Source organism: Mauremys reevesii, linkage group 4 (assembly GCF_016161935.1).
Source record: "Mauremys reevesii isolate NIE-2019 linkage group 4, ASM1616193v1, whole genome shotgun sequence".
NCBI classification, from domain to species: Eukaryota; Metazoa; Chordata; order Testudines; family Geoemydidae; genus Mauremys; species Mauremys reevesii.
In genome coordinates, this window is record NC_052626.1 from 67,321,123 (window position 1) to 67,341,931 (window position 20,809).

General features: G+C 46.2%; 1 protein-coding gene across 2 annotated transcripts in view; it reads right to left on the reverse strand.

Moving 5' to 3' along the window:
* The window catches only part of GALNT16 (polypeptide N-acetylgalactosaminyltransferase 16), a 137,235-nt gene that overhangs the window by 105,538 nt on the left and 10,888 nt on the right, over positions 1–20,809 (reverse strand). Inside the window, exons 1-2 of one of the 2 annotated variants that reach the window (XM_039538960.1) lie at positions 18,633–18,674; positions 13,946–14,310 (exon numbers count right to left, since the gene is read on the reverse strand). The exons of the other annotated variant lie outside the window; for it this stretch is intronic. Coding sequence (XP_039394894.1) covers positions 13,946–14,140 — 195 coding nt within the window. The 5' untranslated portion in view covers positions 14,141–14,310; positions 18,633–18,674. Of the gene's footprint in view, positions 1–13,945; positions 14,311–18,632; positions 18,675–20,809 lie in introns of those variants that run through there. 2 annotated transcript variants of the gene reach the window in all.

The following is a 20,809-nucleotide window of genomic DNA, read 5'->3' on the forward strand; positions in this document are numbered from 1 at the left end:
GGGCGGGGCGGGGGGGGGGGAGGCAATAGCCTAAAGCCTCAGTTAACACAACTCAGCAGATGCTAAAAGAACTGCACTGCACGGGGGACACAGACTAGCACCCCTGGAGTGCTGCTAGTGCACCAGTGCCTTCCCACAATTCCCCACATGTTCCCAGAAAAGACAAGCAGCTTCTCCCATAATGCACTTGGAAAGAATTCCTAGAGCAGATCATTTTACTGCAGTGCAAGGAACCATGGGACATGGCCCTGACAGTATTACTGCCTGCCACACAAATGAGTGCAGTAGCAGCTCAAGTGTTATTTCAATGTGGCCACTCTCATGCAAGCTAGGCTAATGTAAAAGACGTAACTCAAATGCAGATAACTTGAATTAACTCACTTTGGAGCTGAAGGAATAGCTCGACTGCCAAACGTGTTGTGCTGGCGACACTCATCAGCACAGTCCTCAGCAGCTCGGGCTCCATTTCCCACAGAGTAAAACAGGGAAAGACAGAATGCTGGGACTGCAACTTGTAAGTGTAGCCATACCCTAAGACAGTACAAAAGCCAGTATTATATTGTTTGAGAAATAATATGTGATAATGTAATTAATTACCATGTTGTTGTGTGGTGTGTGTGTGTGTGTGTGTGTGTGTGTGTGTGTGTGTGTGTGTGTGTGTGTGTGTGTGTTGTGAGTTAGACAAGGTTACACATATATCTTCAACATTCCTAATTGGAGTGCTTTACCATCTTTACATTTCTCTAATGAAATTTCTTAAGAAAAATAGATGTAAAAAAGAAACTATTATATGGAATTAGTTGGCTAAATTCCACTGGAACACCCGATCCCATTCACTTTCCAGAAAGCCCCTCTCCTGTAAGCTAAGCCTTAGGAGCCATGCATTCATCTCTTTACAAAACGCACAAGCCTTACTGCATTCATTGTGCCATTCACTAGATTTTTCACCGTGCACTTAAGTTAGCCAGGCACTTTGAGGTGAGTGAGAAAACTTCATTCAGAAAATTCTGCACGTGGACAAAGTGCGATTTTCAATTATTCATAACTGAGTCTATCAAAAAAACTTTGAGTGTTCCCATAAAAGACACCTCTCCACAATAAGAGCTCTTTCCCTGGCCAAGCTTCAACCCACAGCTGTTTCAACACAAGGCCTGTTCAAAAAAAGGTTTAAATTTGTATTGCTTTAATAGTGAGGAAAATATATTCCCCCATTTTCTCAGTGCCCCAAAATAACTGTTTAAACTTTTTTTTATTCAATTATTATTACCATTATTATTATTATTATAAAAAAATAGTCCCTGCACAAAGAGACCAAGACTGGAAATGTTCAGCTCAAAAGGTGACAAATTTGGGAAATTATAAGAGATTGAACACAAGGGACTGGTAATGGAAAACTTCAGGCAGCCTTAACGGAATGGTCACTATTAGCCCTCATATAATTACATTAGAAAGTACAGCTTTAACCCAAACCGCTCAGAGATTTTTTCGAGGCCAAGTATCCAGAGAATCAAATCTTATAACCATGAGCCCTGCCACAACACACCAGGAAAGTCTTAACATTGCCTCTTCAGGTTGACTAGAACCGCTTCCCTGCAGACAGCGAGCCCTCTCCTCTTTTCTTTCAAGTCAGAAAGTAGAACGTAGCTAAGAAACAAACACATCTGCCAGATTTGCATTACCCAATTCAAAAGAACACGGCAGAAGTCAGAGCAGAAAGCAGTCAAGAGAAGGCAATTCCAAAGGGAACACACAGCTGCCTATCAAATGGCTAGGTTCAATCAGCACTGGAAAATTGCCCATGCTCTGAAACCATATTTCACAACATGGGCAATTTCTCTGCATAAATGAGGCCCTGAAGACCTCTCTCTCGCTCGCTCTCTCATTTTTATGTATACACATACGTGCGCCCACACACACACATCCCACTGTCCAAATAACAGCATACAACTACAAGCACAATCTTTCCTCATGAGCATCAGTGGGGAATGGCCCTGGCTCTAGTCCCTCTTTTCCTTTTTTGGATAAAAAATAAAAATAAATAAATAAAAAGGTGCTCACGAAAGTGAAAGTGAAAAGTAATACAGTTGAACCCTGTTATGTCACTGGCCTAGGGGTTTGCCAAACAGCGTCGACATAACCAATGATCGAGATAAACCCCTATCCACCCCCCCACCCCCTCCCTGCCCCCTTACCGCGCTGCCTGCACGTGGCTGGATCCGGCGAAGCAGGAGGGGGAAGCGGGCCGGGCGGCCGTGGACAGGGACCCGGAGCCGGGCAGCCAAAGAAGCGGGACCCGGTAAGCGGGGCCGGGCGGCAGGCGAAGCGGGGACCGGGTAAGCGGAGCCGGGCGGGCGGCAGGCGAAGCGGGGACGGGCAGGGTCCGGGTATGCGGGGCCGGGCGGGCGGGGATGGGCAGGGACCGGTATGCGGGCCGGGCGGGCGGCGGCGGAGCCGGGCGGGGACCAGGTATGCGGGGCGGGCGGGCGGGACGGGCAGGGACCGGGTATGCGGGGCCGGGCGGGCGGCGGCGGAGCCGGGCGGGACCAGGTATGCGGGCCGGCGGGCGGGCCGGGCAGGGACGGGTATGCGGGCCGCCGGGCGGGCGGGCGCGGCGGAGCGGGCGGGGACCAGGTATGCGGGGCCGGGCAGGGACCGGGTATGCGGGCCGGCCGGGCGGGCGCGGCGGAGCCGGGCGGGACCAGGTATGCGGGCCGGGCGGGCGGGACGGGCAGGGACCGGGTATGCGGGCCGGGCGGGCGGGCGGCAGCGGAGCCGGGCGGGACCAGGTATGCGGGCCGGGCGGGCGGGACGGGCAGGGACCGGGTATGCGGGCCGGGCGGGCGGGCGCGGCGGAGCCGGGCGGGACCAGGTATGCGGGCCGGGCGGGCGGAGACGGGCAGGGACCGGGTATGCGGGCCGCCGGGCGGGCGGCGCGGCGGAGCCGGGCGGGACCAGGTATGCGCGGGCCAGGCGGGCGGGGACAGGCAGGGAACCGCGGCTGGAGAACCGCGCGGCTGGGGAGCCGGGAGCGGGCGGCTGGGGACACGGTGGGTCGGGACGCGGGGTGCCCGGCATCTGGGGACGTGGGGAGCGGGCGGCTGGGGACACGGTGGGTCGGGGACGCGGGGAGCCCGGCGTCTGGGGACGCGGGGAGCGGGCGGCTGGGAAACCGCGCGGCTGGAGAGCCGGGGAGCGGGCGGCTGGGGACACGGTGGGTCGGGGACGCGGGGAGCCGGGCTCGAGATATTAGGGTTCGGCGAATCGACATAAGGGATGAGAAACCCATAAGACAAAGAGGGAGTTTGGCGGTTCCACTTCTAAAACGTCGACTTAATAGGATTGGCAAGTTAACCGAGGTCGAGATAAATGGGTTCGACTGTACATCTGTTAGTCTACAAGGTGCCACAGGACTCTTTGTTGCTTTTTCCAGATCCAGACTAACATGGCTACCCCTCTGAAAGTGAAAGTGTGATCAATAGTAGTGAATGGTAGAGACCAGCAGGCAGTGTGTAAGCTGTACCAGTCAATCCTCAACTGTCAGTCCTCGTGAATGCAGTCCTTGGCTTTTCACACAGCTCCGTCAAAGCACTTCATTCCTGACCTGCAGCAGCCTCTGCTAGAGACACCATCTGCCGCCCCACCCCCAGCTTTGCTAGTGCACCTCAGTTCGGATTTGCAGCAGTTTCCAATATCATAGTCACTCAGGCTTTCAACAATCATACTAGATGGTGTAGTGGTTTGGGATGTGAACACACCAATAACCTGATAAGAGCTACTCGAAATTTGGAATTTCTCTTCAACAGGAAATTCTGGGATTTCAAAATCTGTTTTCATTCAAATCAGAACAACAACAAAAATCTCATGGAATGAATTTTTTTGAAAACAATTCATTTCAGGTCAATCGCAATGTTCCATTTTGAGAAAACAAACATTTCATTCTGACTTTGTCTCTTTACATTGCAATTTATAATATAAAATAAACATTGACACAAAAAGTCATTTCTTAAACAAAAAAATCAAAATGTTCCATATTCTGAGATGGTTGAAATGTTTCGACTATATCAAAATACTTTTCCAGCTCTTGTTTTTCAAAAGGAAATTTAGTCAAAATAAACACGTTCCCACGGAAAGTTTTGATTTCAATGAAACAGTATTTTCCAGTGCAAAAACATCCTGCTGGAAAAATGTTGACCAGCTCTAACCCTGCTGGAGTGTGCACTGGAAATGCTCAGACAGATAGCATCTAAGATGACAGCATATACAGCTGAACCGCTCTCATGCCATCCAACACAAGTTCACCTATTAGCCAGCCCCATATAGCTCCTTTCACCCAAAGATCTGAGAGCACTTAAAAAACATTCATGAACTAAGCCTCACAACAGCTCCATTTTACAGATGGGGAAATTGAGGCCTAATCAGCCTCTCCTTTAGAAAGTTATTTTATCTATTACGAAGGTAGATGCTAGTTCCAACCACTGAATTACTTCCTATCTGGTATGGAAGCTCAGTTCCATAGAGAAAGACATGGACACAAAGAAGAACAGTAAGCAAGTGGCCAGAATATTTTTTCATCCTCAGCACAATTGACTCTGTTTCTTTTACTCCCTTTCTGCTGTGCTGTGTTTTTCCAGCAAGGATAATTAAGTCATATTTCAGAGCTGGAAAGCTCCTCAGCACTGACAGCCACAATACAGCTCAGTTAAAATGGAAAGAATGATTTTTTTTTCCTGTCCTGACTTCATCTTCAGGCATATGGCAGTTCATATCCACCTCAGGTGAGCATCAAGAGACAGGATCCATGCTTCACTTTGCAGTGCCTGCAAGCAGATCTGATATTTCAGTGTTATTACATGTAATGACTATGCTATTGCAGGGTGTAGCTCTTTAAAAGAGCCAAGGAATTGAGAATCCTCCCCTTCACCTATGCTCCATCCAATCAGGATGGTAGGGCAAACTGGAAAGCTCCAGACTCCAGTGTGTGCACGTGTATTACCAGGTTTTAGTACTGTGATCTCTGATGGGGGCCATTTTGCAGACTGAGGCAAAGACTATCAGGAGAGCCTCACGTGGGAAGTGGCTGTGGATTACTGAAGCACTAGCTGCCTAAACCTTGGAGCAAGTGATGGATGTGTTCCCTAACCCATACGCTCCCACCCACTTTGGTGGAAGGGGTCAGAGCGGGGATCATCTTTCTGTTCTGTGTTCGTACAGCACTTAGCATGAATGGGTCCTGGTCCATGGTTCGCACTCCTAGGCGTTGCCAAAATATAAATAAGAAGTAGAATGTGGGGTTAACTTAAGGAGCACCTCACCTTTGGCCTCACCAAAAAATCATGCCACAGGCAGAGCAGCATGCTCTCCAAGAACAGAATATTTGTAGAACCACCTAGCCACTTGAATTCAGAATTAAGGTACTGAGGGATGCCCTCAGACACAGCTGACAGGATTTTTTTTTAATTATTGTTATGGGTTTGTTTTGTTTATTTTACTTTAATTTTTTTAAGCCCCATGTGTGCCACTAGAACAAATTAAATATGAAATCATTTTCTGCCATTTAGGCAAATAGCATTCCCACAGTTCCAAAATGTAAACACTGTAAATAAAATATAAAGCTGTCAAACTCTTACAGAATCTTGCTTGTGCAGTAACACTCCCAGAGACGCATTTATCAACCATTCTTATTCTACAGAGCTGGCATAGCTCACTCACCTGTGGTTTGTGAGAAACATCCAAAGGACAGCAGAAACCACAAGCATCGTGGGTCTTGCCACAACAGGAATATATACAACAAACCTTAAGTGTTAGAGGCCTTGTCCCCTGAAGTGAATATCTGCCTACAATAAACCACAGGCCTTCCCATGAGGTAAGAATTTTCAACCACCTCTGAAAAGCAGCCAGCCACCTTTGGGATGAAATGCAACACTCATAGATCTGCAGGACAGAAAATGTAGTATACTTTATCCAGCTGAAACCACAAGGAGAATTTAATTACACAGATAGATTTAGTGTTCTGCAGAAAATTCTAGTACCTCTACTCTTGCAAAATATGCCATAGAAACATTAATGACTAGGCCTGCTCAGGGACACGTTTTCACATCTCACCAACTTCACTCAGGGCCGCCCAGAAGGGGGGGCAAATAGGGCAATTTGCCCCAGGCCCCGCAGGGGCCCCCACGAGAATATAATATTCTATAGCTTTGCAACTTTTTTTAATGGAAGGGGCCCCCAAAATTGCTTTGCCCCAGGCCCCCTGAATCCTCTGGGCAGCCCTGACATCACTGGACTGAGCTCTGCAAGCTTAGAAAAATGGATCCTTCAGCCAAGGGAGTCAAAGTTCTGGGGATGGAAGACTGGTAAGGAAACTACCTTGAACAAAGACTGTAGCTTGTTAAGTCAGGTCTTAGCCATTAGACAGTGTATTTGATTTTATCTATTTGTAATCCTTTCAAACTTTAGTTCTTCTACTTGGTATTACTTAACCTCTGTCCTTTTGTTAATAAACTTCTTTGTTTTTTACAATAAACCAGGTCAGTGCTGTACTTGAAGGGAAGGGTGTATTTTCCCCAGTTAATTTAATAAGCTGTGATGTTCTTTTGTCTCTTTAAAGGCGCAAATGGACCTTATTATTTCTCTGAGTGTTCCAGGAAAGGGCTGGACACTGCAGAGCACATGGATTTGGGAAAATTTGTTGCGGGGTGGTGGGGTCCATCTTGCCGGGGTAACCAGAGTGGGACTGTGGTATTGTAGGCAGGCTGCTGGGGTCAGAGCGCTGAACCGGGGCTGCTTAACTCACCGACACTCAGTGCAGGCTTGTATGCTGGCTGGAAGTGTCCAGACAAGAGAGCTTTGGCAGCACAGCCTTTGGAGGCACTCAGGGCTATAAGGCAGGTGGTGACACACCTCTCACAGGTCTGGATTGAACCCCAGAATATGACAGTACCTCCACCAGCAGCACAATACTTCTTCACGCACTGGGACACTGGTCCCATCCAGTATGCAAGGGAAGAGCAAAACCTACTGAATCACCAACGCAACTTCTTGTGGCATCTGGATTTTTCATTAGGGTTTCCCATCAGCATTTTGCTTTTCCAGAGGGGTCTCCCAACCAAGTATTAAACAGGATAGACCAGCGGTGTAGTGGTAAAAAAAAAAAAAGAAGAAGAAGAAGAATATATATAGGTATAGGTTAGGGGTTTGTTATAGAAGTGGATGGGTGAGATTGTATGGCCTGCATTGTGCAGGAGGTCAGACTAGATGATCATAATGGTCCCTTCTGACCTTAAAGTCTATGAGTCTGAGAAGTGGGTGAAGGTGAACTAAACTTTTTGGTGCTCCAGACTGGACCATGGTAAATGCCATATTCCTAAAGTGAGAAGTTGGTAAACTCTGTTTACACACGCTTATCCACAACTACACTACTGGAATAAACCCAAAGAAAAGGGGGAAATGCTCTTGTGAGCCTACTAGTATCCAGGGAAGAACCCCCTTCCTCATATCCAGATGATATAGGTATTCTGTGAAGGACACTAGCAGAACTGTGGGCAGCAGAGTTAGCCGCACTATGGACAGATCAGTTTACGTTCACCCAGGGCTTGGACTCTAGGGATGGTTCTCATAGAGTCCTAGGACTTCTGGTGAATCAGCTAAGGAAAGAATTTGAGATCTGAACCATAGGTCTCCATCAAAGCAGGCCAGGTTCTAGAATGTGGACTCTGTGAAGGCATGCAGGTACTAGCCAAACAACCCTTCCTGCAAGCTAGTTTTAGCAAGATCCTCCTTCAAGCCAGTCCTGCATTCTAGCATGAGGAAGAGCCCAAGAACTCTGCAACATTCCTCTTTCCTTTAGTGATGCAAGAGGAGAAATAGTTTCCTGTGGGGGGAAAAGTCATTTTAAGAAAAACACCAATATTATGAGGCATTCAAAGGTTTGCACAAAAGACTGAACTGCTTTGGATTCTCTCCGAATCCAGAGTCTGATCACCTACTTTGTAGAGCACATCTTATACAAAAATGCAAATTCAATGAGCTGTCTTTAAGAGATCAAACAGGCTGGCGGGGACTGCCACTTTATGATCACGTACAGATGCAAATCAATTTGCATCAACCCAGCGTGGTAGAAGAAGAAACTTGGTTACATTCTTAAACCGGGACAACAAGGCAAATTATTGACTATGGGACAGTCAGGCACAAATGAACTAGGAAGAGTAAAATTCTACAGAAACCAGATTTCCCCCAGCTCAAGAGGATGCTTTTATGAGCTGTGATATATCTTTAATTATTACGTTCTACCTCCTCAGCAGCACAGCAGGACATGAAATAAAATCTGTATTTCATGAGCATGGTAAAGTGCCACTACAGGGAGTTCTTTCTCTTGCAGTTATTTTATTTATTTATTTGGGAGCCACCTGTATTCCCATAGCTACAGCACTGAAACTGACAAGAACTGCCTCCAGGCAGGCACACAAGCCTAGGGAGCCCAGTGGGATAGAAACCTTTGCAGAATAAAAGAGATCACCTATTGAACCATGAAAGATGCAGTTTATCACAGTTGTGAGTGAAATATAATATCTGCTTTTGACAGCAGCAAATGGGAAGGGGAAGAGGGGACATAACCATTCCACAGGACTATTAGGGAGCTCAGGAGCACCAGTAAATGTCAGCTGGAAATAGCTGGTTCAGGCATGTGAAGTGTAAGGGCATCAGAGTTGAGGGTATCAGATCTAGCAGGGGGCTTTTTAAAATGCACACACCCACTCTATTTCCCCAATAGTGTGTTAAAATAAATAGGACTGATTATCGGTAGCGTGGCTAAACTGAAGTTAAATGTATCAGGATCTGAAGGGTGTAAGAGGATAGTGCTAACAGAGATGGAAGAAAAGAGGCGAATGATTAACCCACTGAAATTCAGTGTGTAAGTATTGCCAAGAATCCTTTGATCACCCATTTTAAAGCTTCTGTGTAAAGGAAACCTATGGGGAACTGAAGACAACATCCCACTGTGGAGAAAGAGAAAGGAGGGCACGTTTATTGGAATGTTGTTTTTCAGAAAAGCCCAAATGCTGCAACAGAGAGAGCCATGTGAGCAACGTGCAGGAGCCCCAGGGCTACTCCTAAGAAAAGTATCATGTTGTTAAACATAAAAAATAAATATCCAGGACTGTGGTATTTGCTTCTTCCTTGAGAGATGAACAGGAAGTGCTTGTTGGCTCAATTCACCAGCAACCAAGTCCTGCAGCTCAGCTGATCAGATTCTGATTTGTTCTCAGCCTGCAGTTTATTAAAAAAAGAGTGGCCAGAGAGAATGTATTTTGGGTGAATTTTTAATCCTCCCCATACTAGTCTGGGTTGATCAAGCTGTGGGTGGGTTACTCCAAGGAGGGTTGGAATTCACCCCCAACCTGTACCCAGGCAGCAGGATTGCACCTCACTCCTTTCACTGCTGCTCTTTCCGCCTACGAGTCAATAGCATCCACTGCCCTTCTGGATCACTGATGCCAGGTAAGGATGGTTTCCCACAGTTACCCCAATAACTACTCTGTGCTAGCCTGTTTGGAATTGGTGCTGAGCTCTCTTTACAGCCTCTCTAGGGATGCCGTGATCCCCTTCATGCAACTGTTTCATTTTCACAGGCCTCATCACTACACAGCGGTGCAGATAACTTTGTGATAACTGCATATGAGTGAGTCTGCCCCTTTGGATTCTGTGGGCTGTATTTAATATTAAATAATAACAGCAACTCAGCACTGAGCATTTGCCTTTGGCTCTTGGGCTGTATTTTGGGTCCCCTATCCTAGAGGAATAACCACCAGCTATTTGCAGATCATTTGTGGTCTTTGGAGAGGGAATTTGGAGAGCCAGACACACAGGAGTTGAGCTTTGCCTGTAACTATGGCTATGTCTACAATGGCAAGTGAAAGACAAAAAACTTTGGTCGTTCAGAGGTGTTAAAAAAAAAATCCCCCTGAAAGACAAAAGTTTGCATCAGTGTGAACAGTGCTTTGTCGGCAGGAGAACGCTAACGCCGCTCGCTCGTTGCAGGTGGAAGTTTTTTGTCGGCAGGAGCACTGACAAACAGCTGCTACACTGTGCGCCTTTTAGAGGCCTGGCTGTAGCGGCCCAGCTGTGTCACTAAAAGCTGCGTAGTGTAGACATCGCCTATAGCAGATTTTTACTAGTCCATCTACATGTTTATTTCAAAAGGGACAACAGCTTTGCAGATGATTTCCAAAGCTGACCTAGTCAATATGTTCATTTATTTTTTTAAAACTGAGGAGCTAAATCTGTTGATTTCAGTGGGATGAAACCAAGGATGATTTTGTTCCAGAGACGCCAAATTTTAAAACTTCTGTGCCTAGAACAGGGATTTGAGTGTCCAACATTATCTAGTATTTCTTGGAGACCCATCACTGTAGCACCTGACCCCCCCACTAATGATTAGGGTTGATATAGAGATTTCCACAGCAGACTCAAAATTTTAGGCACCCAAGTTTGAAATTCAGGCTCACATTGGCCATCAGAAGTCAGGCAGTTATTTAGTGGCCTTGCTACATGCTCATTCTCCATTTAGTCAGCTGCAGGTTTTACTTGGAGATATTTTTATTTTCCTTCTCAAGAGGGAATAAAAAGAGTCCCGTAAAACCCCCAAAGGCATTTCCATTTTTTAAACATGTCATTCACCTGGGATTTGCAATGGCACAGAGCAGAACTTCTCGACTCACTTGGCGGAAGAAGAGATTTGCAGACAAAAGCAGTAGAAAGAGGGTTTTAAAACTACAACACAATGTGTTTCCACAGGATCTTAATCACATTAGGATGAGCCTCAAACAAATCCCCAGATGCCAACCACAAAAACCAGAGATACATCTGGATCTGGAGCCAAACTGTGTGGCTTACCTTAACAATTCTATAGTAGGCCAAACCAAAACAGTAGATCTAAACACCCTGGAACTTTGGAAAAGTTAACAGCCAATAGATACACCTAGTAAATAAAATAAATAATGTTGACATTGTTTATTATGCAAAGTAATTAACTCCTTAAGAAGATCAGAGATGAAGGCACTACAGACCCAGGAGCACCTGTTTATATATTAATAGCTTCTGTTCCTGTATAAAAGCAACTAAAACGGCACATTTTATATGCCTTGAAAAAATCACAACCTACAGCAAGTGTGCCTAGGAGAGAACCTGCTGGAATGCATGTCAACCACCCTGGTCTCCAGCTTGTCTGCCCACAGATCTTCCCCCTCCCACCCCAGACTGGCTCCTCGGTTATTCCTCTGCCTCACCTCCTTCCAGAGCTGTCTCTAGCAATCCAATGAGACTGCTACAAATCGGACTGACTGCTTGTTATTCACATTCCATCACAGGAAAGTCCCCTTACTCTCTCACTGTGGTGCCAAATCAACAGCAATGCCACCGCAGGGGGTCACATCAGCAAGAATACGGCATTTGATTGGCCTGACTCTCACAGCAGCAGACAGAACATTTTGGAAAGTACACTGTATATATTATATATTTGAGAAACGTGGTCACTCAGAAGATCTGACTGCTTCCATTCTGCCGCTTCTTGTACAAACTGATCATTGCAGGGGCCAGGAAGGAGTATTCCATGTACAGCACTGCACAGTCAGTCAGGTGCATTACAGTGGGGTTTCACCTTCCTTTCTCCCATTACCTATTGGCCACTCCTGGAGACAGGAATCTGGAATAGATAGACCAGTATGGTAGCAAATCCTATGACCCCAATTACAGAGAGGAATGGGGAGACAGAGAGCAGCATTATCCCTCTGTATTAATGTGTTTGGGACGGAAGCCCAGGTCAGGCTGACCCATCCCTATTTTTTTTAATGACAATTTCTGTGGTACTCCACCAATAATGCCATATTTTAATAATAATGACTACAGTTTATCATCACACCATCTGTGCATGTCTATGAGCTTGCGCACATACATACCACACATTAGTAATATAATAAGACTTGGCCCTTCTACAGCATCTTCCCTCTGAGGATTTCAAAAGGCTTTGTAAACATGAAGCCACAGGACCCCTCAGAGAGGTAGCTAAGTCTATATGATTTCCCTCATTTTACAGATGGAAAAACTATGAAACAGGCAAAGTGACTTGTCCAAGAGCACACTGGCAATTGAGATCTCTGTGGCCCAGCTAGGAACAGACTCCAGGTCTTCTGACTCCTAGCCCTATGCCTTCACCACATGACCTTTCCTATAGAGTTCCTTGGTTGTAAGGCAACATACAGAAGTCAACCTGTGGAACTCTTTGTCAGAGGATGTTGGGAAGGCCAGGACTATAACAGGAGTCAAAAGAGAACTAGATAAGTTCATGGAGGATAGGTCCATCAATGGCTATTAGCCAGGATGGGCAGGGATGGTGTCCCTAGCCTCTGTTTGCCAGAAGCTGGAAGTGGGTGACAGGGGATGGATCACTTGATGATTACCTGTTCTGTTCATTCCCTCAGGGGCACCTGGCAACAGCCACTGTCAGAAGACAAGATATTGGGCTAGATGGACCTTTGGTCTGACCTAGTATGGCCGTTCTTATGTTCTACATTATCTATATATACACATATCCCCTACTTGTTAAAGCATCTCTCATTGTATGATCTCATAGTGTTTTATACACTAATAAATTAAGCCTCATGACCCCCATGTGATGGTTACACATTAACCCTAATTTAAAGATGGAGAAACTGGGATATTGGCCAAAGTTGCAAAGCAAGTCACTAAGAAAAGACAAGAATCCTGGTGTCCAGGCTCCTGCTCTAACTATTAGACCATGCTGTTTCTGTTCCTTTCCATGTCTGTGTAACCAGATGATTCACAGGCAAACATAAACAATAACATCTTCCAATTTCTGAGCTGTCTTACCCAGGTTACCACTGAGAATGGGCTCAATGAGTTTTTTATTTGGTTACTTGTATTATTTCTTACAGTAAATAGCGGCTTTTTATTATTATTAGCTTGTAGCCTGAAAGAGGAAAAACCGAAAGAGCCTAGTGGTTCTTATCTCCCCTAATACAGGGAGAGCAGAAGCTCTATTTGATACCACTGCCAAACTCCTGGACATCCCCAGGAAAAGCAGAGGGCAGGTCTTTTGATACAGTGCCTCAAATGGGACCCAGGGGTCAGAAATCAAATAGGTGGGAAGCAGGAAGTCAGTCTGGATGTAAGCAGGGATAAACCAGGGCTGCCTGCCCCTCCTGTCTCGCTCTGAGCTCAACCAAAATATGAGGCTAACAGCAGAGAGCTTCCTCTGGCTTAATTCAGTTTTAACTTCCAGGCTCGCACGCTGTGCTGTGCTCTCACACTAGGATGTACAACAACTAATGGATGATGCAGCTGAGACCACCAAACCCGCCACATGGCAGTGTGGGTGTTGCAACATTATTCCCCCGGGCCCTGACCCTCACAATCCTTCCAGAGCAAGGATCATGGAGCCCAGGACCTAAGAAACTGTTTTCTGCAAATGCAAATCCTTCTGGCCTCATTTAAAACATGCAGCTTGAACACAACCCAAAAAGCCTTCACGGCTGTTTCATCCACCCCTTTCTTAGCCAAAAAGGAAATCCAGCTCCCAGCCAGAGAAGCAGACCCTGGCCATCCAGTGGACACGACTTGCAAACACTTTACATTCAGCGTTAGTCTATTTCTCCAAGCCTTTTGGATAGTGCTCCCCAATTGTAAGCGCTGTCATGGTTACAAGACAGAATGCTAAAATAAATATAAAGAAACCCATGCAAATCTAACACCTCCTCTAATGTATCCCCCCCCATTCATTCACCAGCCCCCACCAATCTCTGACAAACTAGATTAATGTTCCTGCCAACACCTCACCCGGCAGCAGCACCAACATGCAATGCAATTTCCCTGCAACAATCGCTGCTGAAGAATTAAAATGTAATCCGCTCTGCGAGCGTGTCTCACTTACCGTGAGGGGGATGGTCCCATCTTCCCTGTGGCTCTCCAGCCTCGCAGCTGATCTCTGCCCATTCCTGCCGCTGCTGCTAGGAGATCTGCTGGATGCTGCTGAATGAGGCTTGTTGTCCTGCCATAAGTAATAGAAAGTGCCCAGGATCCAGGCTACGGTCAGGATTGCAATGGCATTAGCCCTGATCCTCCTCATCCCGAAAGCCCCAGTGGAGCCTGATGAACTGGAGACGAGGTTGGGGCTCAGACGAGAGAAGGGTCAGGGAGGTGGGGGAGAGGAGGGTGCTGGTGACAGGATTCTCCCTCTCTCTGGCTGGCTCTTACAGTCACAGCTGTTTGTGTTAGCTCTGCTCTCACGCCTCAGTCCTGCAGAGCAGAAAAAGGGAGCGAGATCCTCAGGGTCCTACTGCCCTTTCCTCTCCAGCCCACAGATGTGATCAGACGCACGCCGGGAGCCGGGCCCCTAACGGGGCCAGCCTTGCACTGGACCATTGTGGCGGGAATGGACCGAACGCGCTAATGGGGCGTTTCCATCCCGAGTGCAGATGATCTCTCAGCGGCCCCTCTGGAGCTCTTGGAGTGGGCAGGAGTATAAGGTTTTGTTTTAGTGCTGGTGTTAGGGGACATGAGAGCTAAGGGTTAATTATCAACTGCAGAAGAGGGAGTTTGTGTGGGGGGGCGGTATTTTGGCATTTATGGGTACTAGGTCGTGCCCTACGATTTGCACAACATTCATTTCAGGTAACAATCGGCTGGAGAGAAGGTGCCTGGGATCCATTTCAACATACAAGACATTTCCCTGGAACCATCACAAATGAAGGGTCCCTAGAGCAGAGGACTCTGTCTCTCCTGGTCTGTGAGTCCAGCTGAAAAGAGACGAGAACTAACCTAATGTCAAATAGGTTTCTAAAGGGACCTGAAGCTGACCAGTGCTTACAGATGGAATACCTCTGCCCTACATGCCTTTGGCAAGTAATTGTGCTGTCAATGACTCACACTCCTCTCTCTGAGTCAGTGCTGCCTGAGCACATGCCCAGCATGACGATAGGGGATGCTACACGGCTGGACGTGCTGGCTTTCTGGGGAGACGTGAAGCCATGGTCTTGAGAACTTGTGGTCTTAAGAGTTCCATTGTCCCTTTCGCAATAGTAAGGATTCAGTCCTTGTCCTGGTCAGGATCCACTGTGGGCAGTTACACTTTGCCTTCTTACATTCCTCTTTCAGTTTCAGCTGGATCCAATATTCTTCTCAGTCTGTGTACTAAAGTGTTGGGTGGTGTTTCTGTGCCCTGTTGAACATCAACTGCTGGACCATCTTTGAAAGATTTTCTTATTACTAGGTCCTGCAGTTGCAGTTTCAGGTAGCAGACTGATGATCAGAAATAAGTGTAGGGATCTTACCAGGGATTGTGCTAGTCACACTGTTTTTATAATCGGAGGGGTAGCCCTGTTAGTCTGGATCTGTAAAAGCGACAAAGAATCCTGTGGCACCTTATAGACTAACAGACGTTTTGCAGCATGAGCTTTCGTGGGTGAATACCCACTTCTTCGGATGCAAGACTTTGTTGTTTTTATAATATGGAAGAACATTCTTAAGCCTCTATAAAAGGTACTAGATAGCCTTCTTTGGCAGCCAATTAATAACCCCCAGTTCTCTGGAGCCTTTCTGGAGTAACCTTTATGGATTGTAAGATGAACTCTTCAACACAGAGATGAGACAGGAACATTTATTTCCTCAGAGGGATTAATGAATACACAGCTTGCTCCAAACTACAGGCCAGATCCCTTCTCCCATGGAAAGAGCATAGAGGATGAGCTTTGTAGAGTTTTCCTGAGTTCTGCTGGGAGACATTTGAGCAGACCTTGACTCCCTCTTTCAAGCCCCAAGAGATCTCCTTTGCATAGTAAACCTAAGCCATTTTGCAGGAAAGGCTGCTAGTCTCCCTAACCATGTCTATTGATGGAGTGGCTAGTCTATGCCATACAGACTTTTATACCACACTCATCACTGTGATATTTGACAGGGGAGGCCCAGGGATCAGAAATATAGCTCCAGGTTGTATCAAGAGGCAGAAAAGGGGCATCCATGGGGAATAAGAAGGGAGGACAGTGCTGTACAGATAGCAAAACACACTGCCCTCCCTGCACTAGTATATGTTGTTGTGAAGGTTGTGCAGATAATACCAGCCTTTGCCCAATTCCATCTTAGCTTTTGCTCTTCTAGCTGGGAGCATCTCTAGAGAAAGGCCAGCCATCCAAATACTGACAGGGAGGAATGTTTGGAACCAGAGAAAGCCATCCAACCCAATACGCCTGCCCTGGTTTAATTTAAGTTCAATCAACCTTCCTGCTTTTTCACAGCACACTGCTTATCCTCTCCCTGGAAACAAATAGTTTAGATTCCTCAGTCAGCTTTCCCAGTAACTGGTTTCTTATGCCGATTATCACTTAAATTGAATGGCTCCATCAGATTACCTCTACACTCCTCATCCATCATTTTTACATCTCCTGATTCTGACCCTCTCTATAAGGTGACCTCTCTGCCTTATCCATCTCTTTCATAATCACAAAACCTTCCATTAGGTCATTCCGACGTCTCCTATTTTCCACACAGAATAAACCCAACTTCCTGAATCTCTCCATAATTTAGATTCTTCAGTGACCATATCATTTTAATAACACTAATCCCCTTTCCATGGCAATAATCTCCTCCTGGGAAAGATACCCTGCACTGTATTCCGGGGGGGATAGCTCAGTCGTTAGAGCATTGGCCTGCTAAACCTAGGATTGTGTGTTCAATCCTTGATGGGGCCATTTAGGGAACTGGGGTAAAAATCTGTCTTGGGATTGGTCCTGCTTTGAGCAGGGGGTTGGACTAGATGATCTCCTGAGGTCCCTTCCAACCCTGATATTCTATGATATGCAAGAGAAGATCTACTAAGGCCATATTCAGTCACCATTTCACCACTTATATTTTGCTAGTACACCCTAGCAGTTTGCCATCTGTCAATTTGCCATCTGCCAATAAATCTAGTACCTTGTTTGTTATTAAAATACCAATTAGTTTTTGTTTGTTTTTTAAATCCCACAAATCAGGCCTGACTCTCCACTGCCTTATATAGCCATCTATACCTGTGCTAAGTGAATGTAAAATGCTACCCACTGTGTAAGTGAGTAGAGAATTCTAATTTGGTTGTTTTATACAGCTGTGAGTGATTACAGAAGGCAAAAAGACAGTGGAGAACTAGACCTGTTTTTATTGAGAATTAACAATTGCACAATAATGTACTGAGTTGGTATTACTGACAGCAGGGTTCGGGCCATCCAGCTAAAGCTGCAGCTGGTTTGAGATCACTATAGAGAGTTATCTTTGGAAACAACTGCACTTTGCACAAAGTCTGGAAATCTGATTGTGTTGCCAGCACACATTATTGGTTACTAATGAGTTCCCTTTATTAAAGGGACTCTCTCCAGTTGCAGGCAGGAGGGCAGCAGCGATAAAAAACCTGAAATGCACACTCCCAGGTCCCATTTGTTACTCAGCCTTGATCACATCATGAGAGTCACCAGACAGCCTCCAGCATAGATCATTTCAGTGAATGACACAAAGGAGATGAAGATTCCATCAGGACTGTAACAGTTTCAGGGTAACTACATATGTATTGCTCCTCGGTGGTCCACTGCAACAGTTCCCAGTCAGGTCACAGGTCTCCAGCCACCACCTGTCTCTGGGCAGGGACCTTTGTGCCAATCCCTTCTGACCAGGGGTTTAAAGGCTGAACAGCTCCCTATCTCACACTGTGATATCCCCAGCAAGTCAGTCTGCCGAAAGGCCAGCACCTGTTTATTGTTTTCTCTCCATGTGCTATGGCCAGTGCATTGCCAGCAGTTACAAGTGACCACTCAGCTCTTTCTAAATAAGCACATTTATTTAGAAGATAAAAGCATTACAGAAAAAAACTAGAAAAAAAAACCAAAATAAAACAGACGGACAAACATGCACTAAACATACTAGGAGTCACTCACCAGTCTTATGGGCCCCTAGTAGACCAAAGTCTTTCCTAACCTTCTACAAGAACCCACCCCTCCCCCGGTCTGGAGAGATGGCCCTGTCTGTTTGTTGCATCAGAAAGAAGGCCCTGAGCCAGTTCAAATTCAGTCTTTTTATATCAAAAGCCCTTTCTTTGTCTGAGACTCTGGAAAACCCAGGCTGAGCCAGCAAATGCAAACACCCCAGGGGGTGGTGCTTCTCTGGAGTCAGTTACAATCCCAACAGGTAATCACCACACACACTTTGTTCCGGGAGGAGCTGTGATAACCGTCCCCCATAGAGTAGAACACAATTGTGTAGAATCCATTAATCGATTTAATACAGTTTTCCCCAAAGATACTGCATGGGGTTGTAATATCTGTCCCACAGGGACCTGCAGCCGATGTGATGTGCTAGCTGCTGAAGAGCTCAGCGAGTGATATTATCAGTCAACAAAGCCAGGATTCACAAAGGTACTCAGGTGCCTACGTCTGAGTTTTAAGACCCTCACTTCCAGTTTTAGACTCCACTGCAATCCACAAAACTCCTGCTGAAGCCTCTAGGTGCCTAAACTAACTCAGCACCTCATTTTTCAGGGCAAGAGTTCCCTTTGCACCTCATGCACACTGCTGCCTCCCTCTCGGCATCTAGATACCTACCTCCTGCCTGACTCCAGAGCAAGTCACAAACCAGGGGGAGACAGGCATTCGGCCACCTCTCTCTCCTCTAGGGCCTGATCCAGCAGATGTGCTCAGCAGCTGCCTATCAGATCAGGTCCCACCCTGGCCAGAGGAGGTGCCCACCTTATAACTTTTAGCCCAATAGTTAGAGCATTCACCTAGGTTGTGGGAGACCCAGGTTCAATTCCCCCCTGCTTGATGAGGAGAAAAAATTTGCTAACCAGAGAGCAATAGGACAGTCTGCTGTGGGGTGCCCTCAGTCTCTTGTCTTGAAGCTGTTCCACTCTGTATAAATAATTAGAGTCATGGAGCAGGGGGATTGGATCTAGGGTCTCCCACCTGGATGCCCTAATCACCAGGCTAGAGAGTCATTTTCAATCTCTCTCTCTGGCCCAATGGGAAATCAATTGGAATTAGACCCCTAAATACCTTTGAGGATCTGGGTCCATGAACTTGTATTTTAATGAAATTCTTTTCCAGTGAAGGATATAGCAGTATTGCAAGCTGAGAGTCTCAGGCTTCATTGTGTACAATAGAGTCTGGAAACCATATCCTCAATTGTGATTAATCTTCCCGGCATAATGCTCTCACCACCGGATGAATAACTCCCACTGAATGGGAGTTACAGCCAAGACCCTTTGTATTTGAGATTAATTGGTCACAGAATTTGCAATCAATTCACTCCTTGCTGCAGAACTGTGCTCCAGAATCTCACCTCTCATTTAAAGATCGTATGTTTCCAGCCTCATGGTTGCAAAGAGAAAACTGAGTGTAACTGAGATAGTAATGTCATCCTGAATCTGCAGACAGCCTGAAAAACAGCTCTGAGAGGTGTGAGCTGCCCCATTCATCTCTAAAGGTTAACGGAAACCTAAATAGCCATTTCAGTTGTTAACACTGATAACTAATCATTTTAGAAACATCAGCTAATCCCACAATCCCAAACTGGCTCCTATTATTCAAATTCCTCCTATAAACTCCCTTCTGCCTGCAAGAAACAAGTAGAGGAAGGGAATATAATAAAATAAAAATCAGATCAAGATGTATATAAACCTTGTTGCATAATCATTTGATCTTATTATCACTTTTGTCTTTTTCCTATTTCCTTTTTGGTGCACTTATGGTGAGCACTGGTCTGTCATGGTGAGTTTAATTTGTAAACACTACAGAAGAGGGACCATGTCTCTTCCTGGTTTGTGAAGCATCTAGCACATTGCTAGGCTCTCAAATAATAAGTGTCCATAAACCCCAATGGCTGTTTCTTTAGGATGAAGTAGGAACCTATGGTAACCATTGAGTAAGCAATCTCGTCACAGCGAGAGAATGGATGGATATGACCAGCTGTATGGAGGAAAATGTGTAGGAGCTTTTTAGAGCACCATCTTCTTGACTGTCACTAGGGTCTCAAGCAGCAGGACCACTAATGAGGACAGATTTTCTAGAATGGTTAACTACAGGAGAGTGCACTTTGGGAGCAGTTGTGTCTTGTTGGCTGGCAGTGACAGTACAACATAGGCACTGGTGTGGCTGGAAGTGCAGATCAGACGCCCAGAGCTGTCCAGGTGGCGTTAAGGAGCGCGAGAAAGGAATGGCATCGTGTGGCTTTGCTTTCTCCATGACAAAAGATTGGGCCTCACCATCTTTAGTCATGGACAGTTTAAGTGTCGTTGCCGTATTCTGGTATAAAATGGCCGAGTCTCTGACTGTCAAACATTTGGAGGTATCCAGGAGTTTTTTCCTAACTCTCTTCTGATGTGAAAAATCAGGGCCAGCAGTATTCATGGCTTCTTGGGATGGAAGTACCATCCACACTAACAGAGGAGGATCTGTCTAGAGCTCTGGAAACAGTTTGAACTAAGTCCTGCAGAGTTTACTCAAAGAATTTTAAAGCACCCTTATCCTTGAGACAAAGGGGCTGGAGCTGTCCTAGTCTTGACAGGCAGGGCTGGCAGTGGCTTAACAGGCTTCTTTCTTGTTCCCATTCAGCTGGGGTGGGTTTTTTATTATTATTATTTTAGCTGGCAGGAGTGACTTGTTAGACTCCACAGGGATGCATGACTCAGTGAGCACCTTGTCAATGAGGGAGCGCAGAAGGAGAAGGACAGTGGAATGATTCAGAGAGAGAAACTGAAGGCAGTGACATGTCAGCCTACCTG